General features: G+C 51.4%; 1 protein-coding gene across 1 annotated transcript in view; it reads right to left on the bottom strand.

Annotated features, from left to right (window-relative positions):
• Nucleotides 1-354: 354 nt before the first annotated feature.
• iqgap1 (IQ motif containing GTPase activating protein 1) overlaps nucleotides 355-12030 on the bottom strand; it is a 29875-nt gene continuing 18199 nt past the window's right edge. Inside the window, exons 15-37 of the mRNA XM_040195478.2 lie at nucleotides 11764-11927; nucleotides 8621-8711; nucleotides 8379-8546; nucleotides 7762-7904; nucleotides 7493-7663; nucleotides 7322-7405; nucleotides 6924-6995; nucleotides 6495-6564; nucleotides 5991-6355; nucleotides 5752-5915; nucleotides 5002-5226; nucleotides 4748-4888; nucleotides 4537-4621; nucleotides 4096-4328; nucleotides 3885-4017; nucleotides 3444-3546; nucleotides 3067-3202; nucleotides 2895-2982; nucleotides 2389-2598; nucleotides 2135-2301; nucleotides 1481-1603; nucleotides 1103-1211; nucleotides 355-794 (exon numbers count right to left, since the gene is read on the bottom strand). Of these exons, the coding sequence (XP_040051412.2) occupies nucleotides 681-794; nucleotides 1103-1211; nucleotides 1481-1603; nucleotides 2135-2301; nucleotides 2389-2598; nucleotides 2895-2982; nucleotides 3067-3202; nucleotides 3444-3546; nucleotides 3885-4017; nucleotides 4096-4328; nucleotides 4537-4621; nucleotides 4748-4888; nucleotides 5002-5226; nucleotides 5752-5915; nucleotides 5991-6355; nucleotides 6495-6564; nucleotides 6924-6995; nucleotides 7322-7405; nucleotides 7493-7663; nucleotides 7762-7904; nucleotides 8379-8546; nucleotides 8621-8711; nucleotides 11764-11927 (3359 nt within the window). The 3' untranslated portion in view covers nucleotides 355-680. The remainder of the gene's footprint in view (nucleotides 795-1102; nucleotides 1212-1480; nucleotides 1604-2134; nucleotides 2302-2388; nucleotides 2599-2894; nucleotides 2983-3066; nucleotides 3203-3443; nucleotides 3547-3884; nucleotides 4018-4095; nucleotides 4329-4536; nucleotides 4622-4747; nucleotides 4889-5001; nucleotides 5227-5751; nucleotides 5916-5990; nucleotides 6356-6494; nucleotides 6565-6923; nucleotides 6996-7321; nucleotides 7406-7492; nucleotides 7664-7761; nucleotides 7905-8378; nucleotides 8547-8620; nucleotides 8712-11763; nucleotides 11928-12030) is intronic.

Here is a 12030-nt window from a genome sequence, read left to right on the forward strand (position 1 = left end):
TGTGAGCCTTTTTTTGAGAGTCGTATTAAAATGTTAAAAAATACCAATTACACAAACTAAGAAATCATCGATTTTGAGCGCTGACATTGGAAGGATATCACACAACATGGAAAATCTATTTCTTTGAACACAAACGAAGAATAAAGAAGTTCTGGATAAATCTCAAAATCTAACCAGAGCTGAGGGCCGACGTTATAAAATATATAAACGTGCACACGGTAATTCACGTCGTGGCATTTGGGAACATAAGACTGACTAGTGTGCGTTCCATTATCGCTCGCGTGGAAATGTCAACACGATACAAGACACGTGTCCTTGAGTGCCGGAGCAGATGAAATAAGACACAAAGCTGGATCGCTGGACATAAAACATACTTTTTCTTTTATAATGAATCCAGGCTCAAGCACAAGAGACGTCATGACAGTCGAAAGCAAAATAAAACGTACAAATCTTAAACTGACGACGACTCAGGCCGTTAAAGCACGTAAATGGTGATCTACAGAATAATTATTATTATTAAAAAATAATGCACATACAGCTGTAGAAGCAGGGGGAGAAGTGCAGTGGGGGGGGGTTCAGGTCAGGGCTTTTTTTTTTTTCTTTCTGCAACTCACAAATTGAGTTTTGTAGTTTTTGGATCAGTGTCTGTAGCCCTTTTTTAAATTGCCTCTTTCCCTTTTCTATTTCCCATAAAACTTCTTGTTGAGCAGGAAGATGAGCAGGTTGACGTTGATGGTGGCCCGGTCGAACAGCTTCATCACCGCTACGCCTTCGTACTGCAGCTGGAGGAGATCCTGAGAGACGGAAGGAGCAAGAAGGAGATCAGCCTCCACGAGTTCACCAATGAGGAGGCTTAAAGCTGCATTCTCTGCAGTGACCAGCAGGCGGCGCCTCCTCTGCTCCCATAGAATCTATGAGGAAATGACTCTACTGCTCCTGATTTATTCCCTCAGTAAACAAGTCCTCTTCAATACAGCATGATGTTCATGACCAGACCATAATGCAGGGATGCTTTAGGGCGGGGCTACACACTGATTGACAGGTCTCTCCATTAGATTGATACCTGGTGTCTACAGAGAAGATGGAAAAACCGGAAGCGTACCTGGTATTCCAGCTGCAGCGTCTCCAGGTGCACGCCCATGAACTTTGCCTTCACCTCAAACACGCCGACCGTCTCTGACGGAGAAATCTCAAATATGGCATTCTTGAACCTGCAGAGAGAGAGAAAGACCCGCAACAGGAAACTCATCAACCTTCAGGAATTAAACGGCCAATCGCAGATAAACGACGCATTTATTTTCTCGCCGCCGTCGCAAAAATCCATTCCACCGTTTGGAAGTCAGTGAACCGTCAGAAATGACTCATGAAAACACAAAACACAAATGACCTTAATGGATGAGCATGAAGCTAGTACTTGGCATTTAATGCTGTGCTACACAGCTCGTGTTAGGAAGCTGGCGAGTCCTCTCTAATGTCTCACTGGTTGGGCTGCAGGTCCTCGATGGCGATCAGCACGCCCTTCTCGTGGAGGCGGGACGCGGTGTACTTCTGAGAAACCTGCTTGCTCTTCTTGGCTTTGTGGTCGCCCGGTTTCTTTGACAACCTGAAAGAAAAGAGAAACCGACTCAGCGCTGATCATTGAGGCGTCGTGGCGTTTGAGGACCGCGTCGTATTTAACATTTAGGACAACGGGAAACAAAACAAGAAAACCACGTCTTCTGTTCTTCCAGAACTCGTATACAAGACACACACACTCTTTTTTTCTCCAAACTACGAGAGTAGAGAAGATCTTCTCAGTTACAGATTATACTGGAAGGCTGAGAGGATCCAAGAGAAGTGGTGAAATCTGGAACCTTTGACAAACTATACACACTTATTTTTGCAGTGTAAACAGTAAATTGTTTTATTTTATTTCATATGTAAATTATATTTTAATGCTATTTTAGTAATAATTTATAATATATTAGATTTTATTTTCTTATAAAATATATTTCATCAAAACCAAGGTGTCACAATTACAGAATTCTATGTCAATGTTGTTTTAACTGATCCCTCATATCATTGTACACAAGTAGGTATGTTGTTATCTCGTGGTTCTTATGTACTCCGCTCGCTGAGGTCAAAGGTCACTCACTTGCCCTTGCTGGCCAGGTTGTCCATGCACGTCTTGATGTACTGGTTGTACGAGTCGATCTGGACGTTGAAGAAGTTGGTCTTGGAGTTCAGCGCCACGTTGGTCTGCTGAAGCCTCACCAGCTCGGCTTTCCGCCGCTGACGGTACCGCCGCTGGTTTCTGATGTCCTGTCACACACACACACACACACACACGGCGTCAGTGAAAAGGGCAGCACAGCGAGGTGCCTGGTGTCCCCGGTGGGTCGGCGCTACCTTGGCGATGTCGTTGATGAGGTCCTGGTAGCGGTTCTCGGGGTGGACCTTCCCCAGCTCGGCCAGCCGCTGCAGGTTGCTCTTGATCTTGTCCTTCTTGCCCTGCAGCGTCAGGCTGTCGTCCACCACCGGCTTGGCCTGCTTCATCTTCTCCGGCGTCTTGGCGTCCCTGACGGCCCGCCTCTGCATGGCCCGCTGGTACTCCGCCTCCTGCCATCCGCCGCCACAACAACACAGGTTCTGGTTACTTTGCTGGTTTCGGTTAAAAGCAACGTGACCGTTGAGGTCTCTTATGGAGAAGCAGCTCGCGCGACCCGAGGGTTTCCTACGGCGCACAGCAGCGCCACACAAAGTCGCATTCATCTGGCTCAGATTCTTTTAGCTACGCTCTACGCTAAAGACCAGCAGCACTTGAGGTGTAAAATGTCAAAGAGTCTGCAGAGAGTTGGCAGACGGAGACACGGCAACGTCCCCCAAACACTTAAATGTTCCCTTTTCTCTCAGACCTGTTCGGCTCCCGGGTTTGAGTCCAGGATCTCAGTCAGCGTCTCTCCGGGCTGGAAGCGGATCACGTCCACGATGAGCCTCTTGGTGCTGAGAAGAAGAAGAAGAAGAGGCCATTGAGACACGCGCGGGACCTCACTGGTGACAAACCACCAAAGAGCCGCGGCGTCCTACTTGAGGAGGAGCGTGCGGGCGTCCATCTCCACGTTGGCTTCGCCCGGGACGTCGAACTTGTTGGTGAGCGTGAGAGAAACTTCGGTCTTCCCCATCTGCTCCTTGTTGGGGTCGTCTGGAGGAAGAGGGTTTTCACCTGGGCGGCACACAGGGTCACATGACCACGTGGTTCAGGTAATAGATGCCATCCTCTAGCGATGCAACTAACGTACTTTTTGTATTGGATTCTAAAGTTTGTTTTTCGATATTCACATTTAATATAAAAATTAATCGCAACATTATTTTTTTTCTCATGAAATCATCTTAAAAACGAAGACTAAAATGCTGATCATTTAAAAGGGGTGAATTGCTTTGATGTAATTTGCCGGCCCGCTCACCGATGAGGGACTCCACAGTGGGAACCTCCCCCAGGTCCTCCAGCAGCTCGTGGATGGGGTCGTTGTGCTCCGGCGCGATGGCGTCCTGGTGGTCCAGCAGCAGCTGGGGGGGGGAGGGGGACAGGAGGACTCAGAGTCAGTTTGTCTCTCACAAACATCTGGAAACACTCATTATCAGGAGGAGTCACATGACTGTTGCGGACACCGTTGCTACGGTGATCCTCGTTAATCTATAACCTCTACAGCTGTTATTGCTAGCAATTTATGAATCAATATTTGACTTTCCACGCTCATAAATATATATAAATAAAATATCAATCCTCTGCCACTCTCCCCAAGGTGTGTTTTCCCTGTGCCGATGTGAGGGTCAAAGGTCAGGGGAGGTTGCGATGGCACGCTGGTGGTGGTCACGGGGGGGGGGGACGCGTGCTGTGAGGTCACCGTGTGGGTGTTGATGATCTCTCCGATGGAGATGTAGATGACCGGCTTGGTGACGTTGACCAGGTCGGAGTATTGATCCACGTTGAACTTGTCCTCCAGCGAGGGAACGTCACACGCCGACAGGAAGAAGCGCCTGCGGTGGAAGAGAGGAACGTCAAAGGGACAGAGGAGCCTCGGACGACCACAGAGGACAGAAGGGGAGGAGCCAAACCTGAACTTCTGGTAGGAGGCGCTGAGATACTCGTTGATGGGATTGAGGTGGGCGTTGTCCCCCAGGAACATCTTGTTGGAGGCGGCGTGCTGCAGCATCTTGGCGATGGAGCCCAGGTTCCGCCGCTGCTCCGTGGTCAGCTGGCCGCCCGCCGACACCTCGATGATGTCGAAGGCGTCGGGCGCCACGATGGCCGGGTTCATGTAGCGGTAATACAGCAGGTTGCCCACGATCTGACGGGTCAGTTCAGCTCAAATTAAAACACATTGTAGCCTGAACAAGGAGTTCAAATAGCACATCTGGATCCGACCCCAATGAAATATAACAGAAATGTCACCAGGTCGAAGCTCTACCAACTTCTCACAACACGTTTTTAAAGACTGGCTGTGTTTTCATTTGGTGTTTTATTTTTTTTAAAGCTGCTACGACGAAGAGGCAAACCTTGAGCAGCTCGTCCTCCGTAGCATCTGGGAACTTCTCATGCAGCGTGTCCTTCAGCACTTTGGAGACAAAGCGCATCCCGTATCTGACGGACACAAGACAGCCGGACAGAGTGAGGCCGGACACACACACACACACACACACACACACACACACATATATATATTGTATTGTATTGTACGTGCGGTGATGCTACACGTGAGGAGCGTACGGTATTTTATCCACAGAGACGATGATGGCGGACAGGAACTTGTCGGTGATGCTCTTCATGGTCTTGATGGAGGCCTCCAGCCTCGTCCTCACCTCCTCGTGGGCCATGGCCTGCTCCGGGGTCACGTCGTAGGGCAGCTTGCTGTGGAGGAACGGAGGAAATTAACCCTTAATAAACGTATGAGGTCGTTTTTTCCGGGTTGCCTTGCTATGACATCATCGCCATCTACCACCCCCACCCCCCTCGCCCCTCACCTGGCCTCCCCGGTCTGCGTCTCCATCTGGTTGACCCAGCTCTTGTAGATGTCCACCGGGTCGGTCTTGATGTTCAGGGCTTTGTCGTCCATGATCTCCTTGACGACCGGCGCCAGGATCTGCCGCAGCGCGTTCTGCCCCCTCGCCCCCCGGTGGAAGCTCACCACCATCTTGATGATGGTGGGGTTGCCCGTGACGATCTCCTTCATCTGGTCGACCTTTGACCTGCGGATGGGTGACACGCGTCACTTCTTGTTCACCAGGTTCCGGCCTGGTAGTCCTCCTGACCCCCCCAGGTGCTTTTATCTCAAAGGGATGTGAAGAAACACAAGGAGCGTGCGGAGCCGCACAGCATCTTCTCAAACTAAAGACTCCGCACGGCACCGAGTAGTAGAAGAAGAATCTAGATCTTTCCTTCGGGACGAGCAGTCACACCGCGTGGGGGTTTAAATTCAGTTAAGATGTATTTATAACTATAGATTATATCATAAGAATTTATTACAGGTGAAGAACCTCTGAGGCCGACTCTAACTCTCAATACCGTTTATCCTATCAGGGTTTTTTATGAAGTAGTATTTCGGTTTCTAGATTCTTTAGATACAAGACGTCTTCAATTTGTACATTTGAGTCAATATTTAGCAGCCAAATCAAACTGTTTTAGAGGACACACAAGCGTTCATCCGGCCCTTTAGAGGATCATCTCATCTTATTATCTGCTGAGGCCCGAGAAACAAACACATCGGTTCTCACTTGATCTCCTCCTGCAGGGCGGTCTTGAAGAGCTTGGTCAGCAGGTACTCCTCCCTCTGGTTGGAGGCGTAGTTGTAGAGGGTGAAGATCACAGAGTCCATGAACTTGGTGGACCGGTTCTGCGGCATCTGGAAGATCAGCTTGGCGAGGTAGGTGGGGTTGGTCTGAGGAAAGCGAGCAGAAGTGGGTTAGAGGTTTGCTTCCGTCGGGGATCTAGAGGCGGTTCTGCGGCGTCATACCTGCAGCAGGTAAAAGAGGTACTGGTAGGCCTCTAGCTTGAGCCTCTTCTCCTTGCTGAGGGCCTTCAGCCCCCCCCTCTGCTTGTTCATCATCATCATGTCGGAAAGCTGGCCCTTGTTCTTCTTGGTCAGCTTCTTGCTGTGGGACACCACCTCCTGCAGCGTGATCTTGTTCTTCACCAGCAGGCCGATCTTGATGTCCATCAGGTTCAGGTCGTTCTCCAGCTGCTGGTTGGACCGGATGTTGGTGACCACCTCCTCTCGGAGACGCATCAGCTCCAGCTCCTCCTGGAAGTCCTGGTCGCTGTGGTCCAGCAGGTGCACAAACTTCCTCACCACCGCCATGGGCGGGTCCTCGGCGCTGACTGAGGGGGGGGGCGGGGCATGTTTGAGGGTTATGAGTCATAGCACTGACAAAAGAATCAGCAAGTAGGGGGGGGGGGTCTACTGACTAAATATGCGTATAAACGGATATAAATTAGAAAGAAGAAGCTCTCTACTCACTCAGCGTCTTGTAGTCGTCTCGGGCCTTGTTGGCTCTGATGAAGGCCTGGATCTTCACCACCTGGTTGATCTGCAGCAGCACAACAACAACCATAGTCTTCATCGTAACAACAGAAGAATCCGCCGTGGGTCTCGGTGGAAACGACCCCGCACACTTCAGGGCTAAATGACTCCCCCCCCCCCCCCAAGCTAAAGGACTGAATGTCCACGGAGGCACCGGGGGACATTTAACGCTTCTGTGAGACGACGCAGCACCGTTTACTGCACACGCCGATGTTCACGATCCCTCGTCTCTCCGGAGGGTCGTTGAAAAACACTCGTCTGCTTGACCTCCAACTCACAGGAATGTTGCCCTTTTTATTTTGCGTCTCAAATGGGATCTTTCCGCTTTGAATCAAAGAAGATAACGTTCAGGCTTTGAGTACTCACGTGATCCTGGAAGTACTTCAGACGATCCCTGTACTTCTTGCGAGCTTGGTGCATCCGGACCATGGACTGGATCTGAGGAGGACGGACACAGACCATCAGGATAAACTTAAACCCCGGGAGGAAGAACCCGCAATTCACTTTATGAATCCACCTGGTGCCAGAGTTTAACAAAGATTACAACAAATAGAATGGAAATAAAGATATATGAGCATAAAATCTTAAAAGGGAAGAAGAAGAATAAATTATCCAAAACATGTAAAACTACAAAGATAAATATAAATTGTATAATGAAGTAGAAGCGGATAGAAACAGCGCAGTGAAACGTAGCAGTGCGCAATGTTATAAGAAGTCACGTCGTAGGTCACGAGGTCAGAACGACATCACATCCGTTCTTGTACCTTGACGGCCTCGGCGCTGTGGTCCTGCAGATACTGTTTGCGGTCCTTAAACTTCTTCCTCTGTTTGTGGCCTTTCCAGTGGGCCTGACGACAGAAAACACGCGGTCAGCAAACAAGACCCCGGGGAGGTCTCGGCGGACGTTTCCACGGTGCCGCGGCGTGCGGGTGTACCTGTATGCGCGTGACTGCGGGGTCCTGGGACTTCAGGAAGCTCAGCCGCTCCTTGATGCCGTTCCGCACCAGGTAGCCTCGGCAACGGGCCTGCAGCCGGGCGATGAGAGACTCGTTGGCCCGCCACAGCTGCTCTCGATTGTAGGCCGTGGTTACCCCGGAAACCACCGACTGAAAAGGGGAAGGCGCCGAGGCAACCGGTTGAACACGGCCGTGGAAAAAATACTTCATGTGAAAGAGAGAAGTTGCGGCGGGGCGGCGCGACCCACCTGGATGTCCTCCTTGTTGAGGTGCGAGCTGTTCTGCAGGAAGTCCTCAGGCTCCACCCACGTGCCCTCTTTGCTCTGCAGGTTGTAGTAGTAGTTGTGTCCCCCCTTCACCCAGTGCTTCACCCACTCGCTGCCGTTGTCGCCTGGACGCACAGAGGAACGCGGGAGCCGGTGAACAAGGTGGAGGCCCAGCGCGGGCGGAGGATTCCACTCGGTACGACTAAGTTGAACTATTTTGGATACGTGAAGTCAGCATCACTTGAGGAGGTCAGTTGTGACCATTTCCACCCTCCACGTTCTCCTCAAGGAAACCAGACTTCATTTACAAAAGCCCTGATTTCTGCTCACAGAGCGAAGGAGCTGCTCGTCGGCGGCCGCCTCCTTTGCTCAGTTTGTTTTAAATGTTGAGTTTGAGTTAAAGGAACCCGCCCGAGGCCCTTGTGTTCTGTGAGGTGAAAACGGCTCATTTTGTCAATGGAGTCTTGTGGATTTGAAGAGAGCAGAAATAACAGCTTCCGTTTCCCTTGAAACAAACATCGCAGACTAAAACCGCCGACAGATCATCACAACCGCGTCTCCTCGCTGAAAAGAAGTCGTCCCTGAGTTTCTCTCCTCACCTTCGGCCTTCTTGTCGCCTTTGACCCTCCAGAGGTCGTCCTGGTAGGTCTGGGCGCACTCCGAGGTCACGCCGTAGAGTCCCGCCCCCGGGTTCCTCAACGCCGCCAAGGTCTGAGCCGACTCGCCGCTGTCCACCGCCTGGTTGACGGCCTGGATGGACTGCGAGACTGCAGAATCAAAAAAAGGTCATAGAGATGTCGCAGCGCCGCCCCCCCCCCCCAAATAAAACGAGATAAGTTACACTGTAAGGCCTCCTGGGTGTCCTGGTTGGCCCTCAGAACGGCGTCCTGGATCTCATCCAACCACAGCACAGCAGAGGGGTCCTGGGTCTCCTGCAGGGACACGGGACCACATGATCAGAGACACACACGCCTTTAATCCATCATGGTTGTGTGCAGTGTTCATTTTGGCAGCTATTTTTGATTTAGTCTTAGTCTTTAGACGAAAAATGCATATTAGTTTTAGTCCCATTTAACAGCCACATTAAACTCCTTTTCTTCCATTCTCAGGCCCAGGGACCCCTGTGGTGTGTCTACAGCTGCATAATAGTCTAGCTTGCAGTAGTTGGTTGTCCATTAGATGTCCCTCCTATAGGACAGGCCTATAGATGTCCCTCCTATAGGACAGGCCTATAGATGTCCCTCCTATAGGACAGGCCTATAGATGTCCCTCCTATGGGACAGGTCTATAGCAGGTCGGCAAACTTTCTGACTCGCGGCCACAGTGGGTTGTAAAATGTGATGGAGGAGCCGGGCCAAGAACAATCATTACATGAAAGGATTTGGATTTTAACAAATAGAAAAGCATTTATTTGCAAGACAATTTAACAAATTGGCAAAGGTGTAACAACTTGATGAGGACCAGAGCAGAAAGGTCCGACAGTCTTTAAACGTGTCTTCATGTTTCTGTGAAGCAGCGCGGCTTCAGCCCGCTAACAGTCAGCTAACCCGAGACAGCTGAGCTGAACTAACGAAGCCACGTTCAAACTCGCCGAAGCGTAAAATAGTCGTCGCGGTCCGTAGTCGGTGCACAAGAACCACCGCTGCGCGCGTTCTGGGTTGGTGGATGACGTCATCATGACGCGTTAACATCCGCCGTACTTTGTAAGAACCAGTAGATATAAACTATGGCTGTAATAAGATATTCATACATCTTTTGACATTTTAAGACGGTGGAATTAACATCCAAATGTAAAAACATACGTACGTAATATAAATGTGACGCCGGAGGTTTGGTTTATTTCAACATATTGATGCCTGAACAGACTTCACTTGCTCCCACCCGCTCGCCAAAAACCCAAAACGTCATTGAGAACTGAAGCGACGGCAAACCGCCTGCAGGCGGCGCACGGCGCCCACGTCTGCGGGACGGCGGTTTGCTCCTCCCTCCCCCCGGCGCTCTCCGGGTCCCGCCCCCTTCAAGCCGAGCTTCAGGGGAAGAAGCGGAGGCGTGTGTGGGAAAGAGGCGGGGCGGGGGGGGCTCAGGCTTTACCTGACGAGTACTAACCTCTGTTTATCACGCTTACACTTTAGTGCAATTGTTATTTGTGTGTGTGTGTGTGTTGGTTGTGGGGGGGGCGTGGCTTGGTGGCGCTCGTCAGACGTTATGAGCACATAAAGGAAGTGAGAGTTGAGGGCTGCTGGGCGTTTTCAGCCCCCCCCTCAGACACCATGAGCTCATTCACTTGTGTGGAGGCGGCCAGCTGTTGATTGGTGCAGCTGCAAAGTGAGCCGTGCGTAAACACACTGGGGAGGTGAGTCAGGCGAGTCTCTGCTGGACTTCCTGTGTTAACCGCGACCCCCCCCCGACCCCCCAGAAGACCTCGGATCGTTTCTAATAACTGCACGAGGTCTTCTGGGACTTTAAGTTCCGTTCACGTCAACAATTTTTTTATTCATTGGTCAGGTAAAAATACCACGTTCCAGCGAACGGCGTTCCACATCTCACACAGCGAGTCATGCAGTCAAACTTATTTTTAGCGTTCTCTTCGTCGCCCTTTACGAAAGGAAACTTTTGGTTCCAAGTCGCAAAGCTCATTTTGCGCCGAGCAAGAGGTTTCTGCCACCTTCTGTTTACCCTCAAACCTCCTCAGCCGGCATCGGGCACCAAACCCCAAAAGAACCGTTAAAACTCTGTGACTCTGTTAACTTTCAGGGTTCCTGCAGAACTCAAAGAGTGGCGGCGGCTCGCTGTCCTCTCAGCTGGACCTCTGGACAGGAAGTCCTCACTGAGCCAACTACTTCCTGCATCTACAGCTAATCGCCTCAAACAGCTAACCAGAGGCCGCCGCGTGCGTGTGTGTGTGTGTGTGTGTCTCTCCTTTTAGTGGGCAGCTTTCTGCCCTTTTATGGAAGCGACTGGCTGAGGCCTCTCATTTCTTTTGCCTGTGACATCAGGGAAATACTTTTTTTTTTTTTTTTTTTCTTTCCTGTTTTTTTTAACTTGTAATTTCTTCTGCACACGTTTTATACGTGTGGCGAGTCGGCGCACGACGCCTCCGGCGGCTTCAATCGACGGCTCTTGCAGTTTACAAAAACAGCGCGAGCGGCGCGACCAAATATTTGGGAGCCCCGAGTGTGATAAGAGGCCTCCTTTATCCGTGTTTACACGGGACAGAGGCGGGGCCCCGCGTGCCGCAACGCTCCGAGAACCCTTCTGTTCAGCCGCCTCGATTCTGATGGAAGCAACGGCGGCGATCCGCTCTCACCGGCCTGCGGCGCCGCGAGTAAATCCAAACATGGTCGTCTCCCGGTGACAGCGTTACGCAAATGTGCCGCAGACGTGCGCATGCATCGGCTCGCCACAGTCGGGGGAAGATACCGCAGGCAAATGAGACGGGTCAAACCTCAGGGAGCGCGAGAGAGAAACGCCGCCATGCGACAGGAAGTGAGCGGCGGTGGTGGGGGGGGGGGAAATCGCACAATCAGCAGACTGGTCTCCGGGGCCTGAGTCACTCAGAGCGCCCCGCCCCCCACAGAAGATACACAAACTAAACACGTTTTGTGTTTTAGTTAAATATATCACATATTTTCTACGTTAAGGCGAATATTAAGAGGTCAATGGTCAGCGACTACCGCGGGATGTAAGAAAACTACCCGTTTGTGTTTCGGGCCGATAGTTTGGAGCAGAAACGAGTTCCCATCCAGCGGCGTTCGCTCAAACCCGACCAGATATCGTCTGAGCAGTTAGCGAGCCTCCGTTCAGCCTCAGAGGCCTTAAAACACGCCCGACGCGTGTGATGCAACCGTTTGCATAACGACACCCTGAACACACGCCGAGGAGAGCCGGAGTGAACCATGTCTTCCACGCATGACCTCATCACGCGTCCTCTCTGCATCACAAGGCTGCGTGTGCGCGTGTGCGTCTGTGTCCGTGTGCACTCACGTGAGCTTTCTCTCGCCGGGCCTCCAGCAGCTTGTCGTGGTAGTGCTGAGCCACGGACGGGTCCACGTCGGTGAGCTTGGCCGAGGGACTCTGCAGCATGGACAGGGTCTTGGCGGGATCCCCCTCGTCCAGCGCCTCGTTGATCAGTCCGATGGCAGCGATGCCTGCGGACGCACAGGCGTACAGCGCGCGGTTCTTCTCAACGCAGGTTGACGGGAGTAGCAGCAGAGGGCGGGACTTAGCAAACTAAATCTAAATGGTCCCTCT

Source organism: Gasterosteus aculeatus, chromosome 12, assembly GCF_964276395.1.
Source record: "Gasterosteus aculeatus chromosome 12, fGasAcu3.hap1.1, whole genome shotgun sequence".
Taxonomy (NCBI): Eukaryota; Metazoa; Chordata; class Actinopteri; order Perciformes; family Gasterosteidae; genus Gasterosteus; species Gasterosteus aculeatus.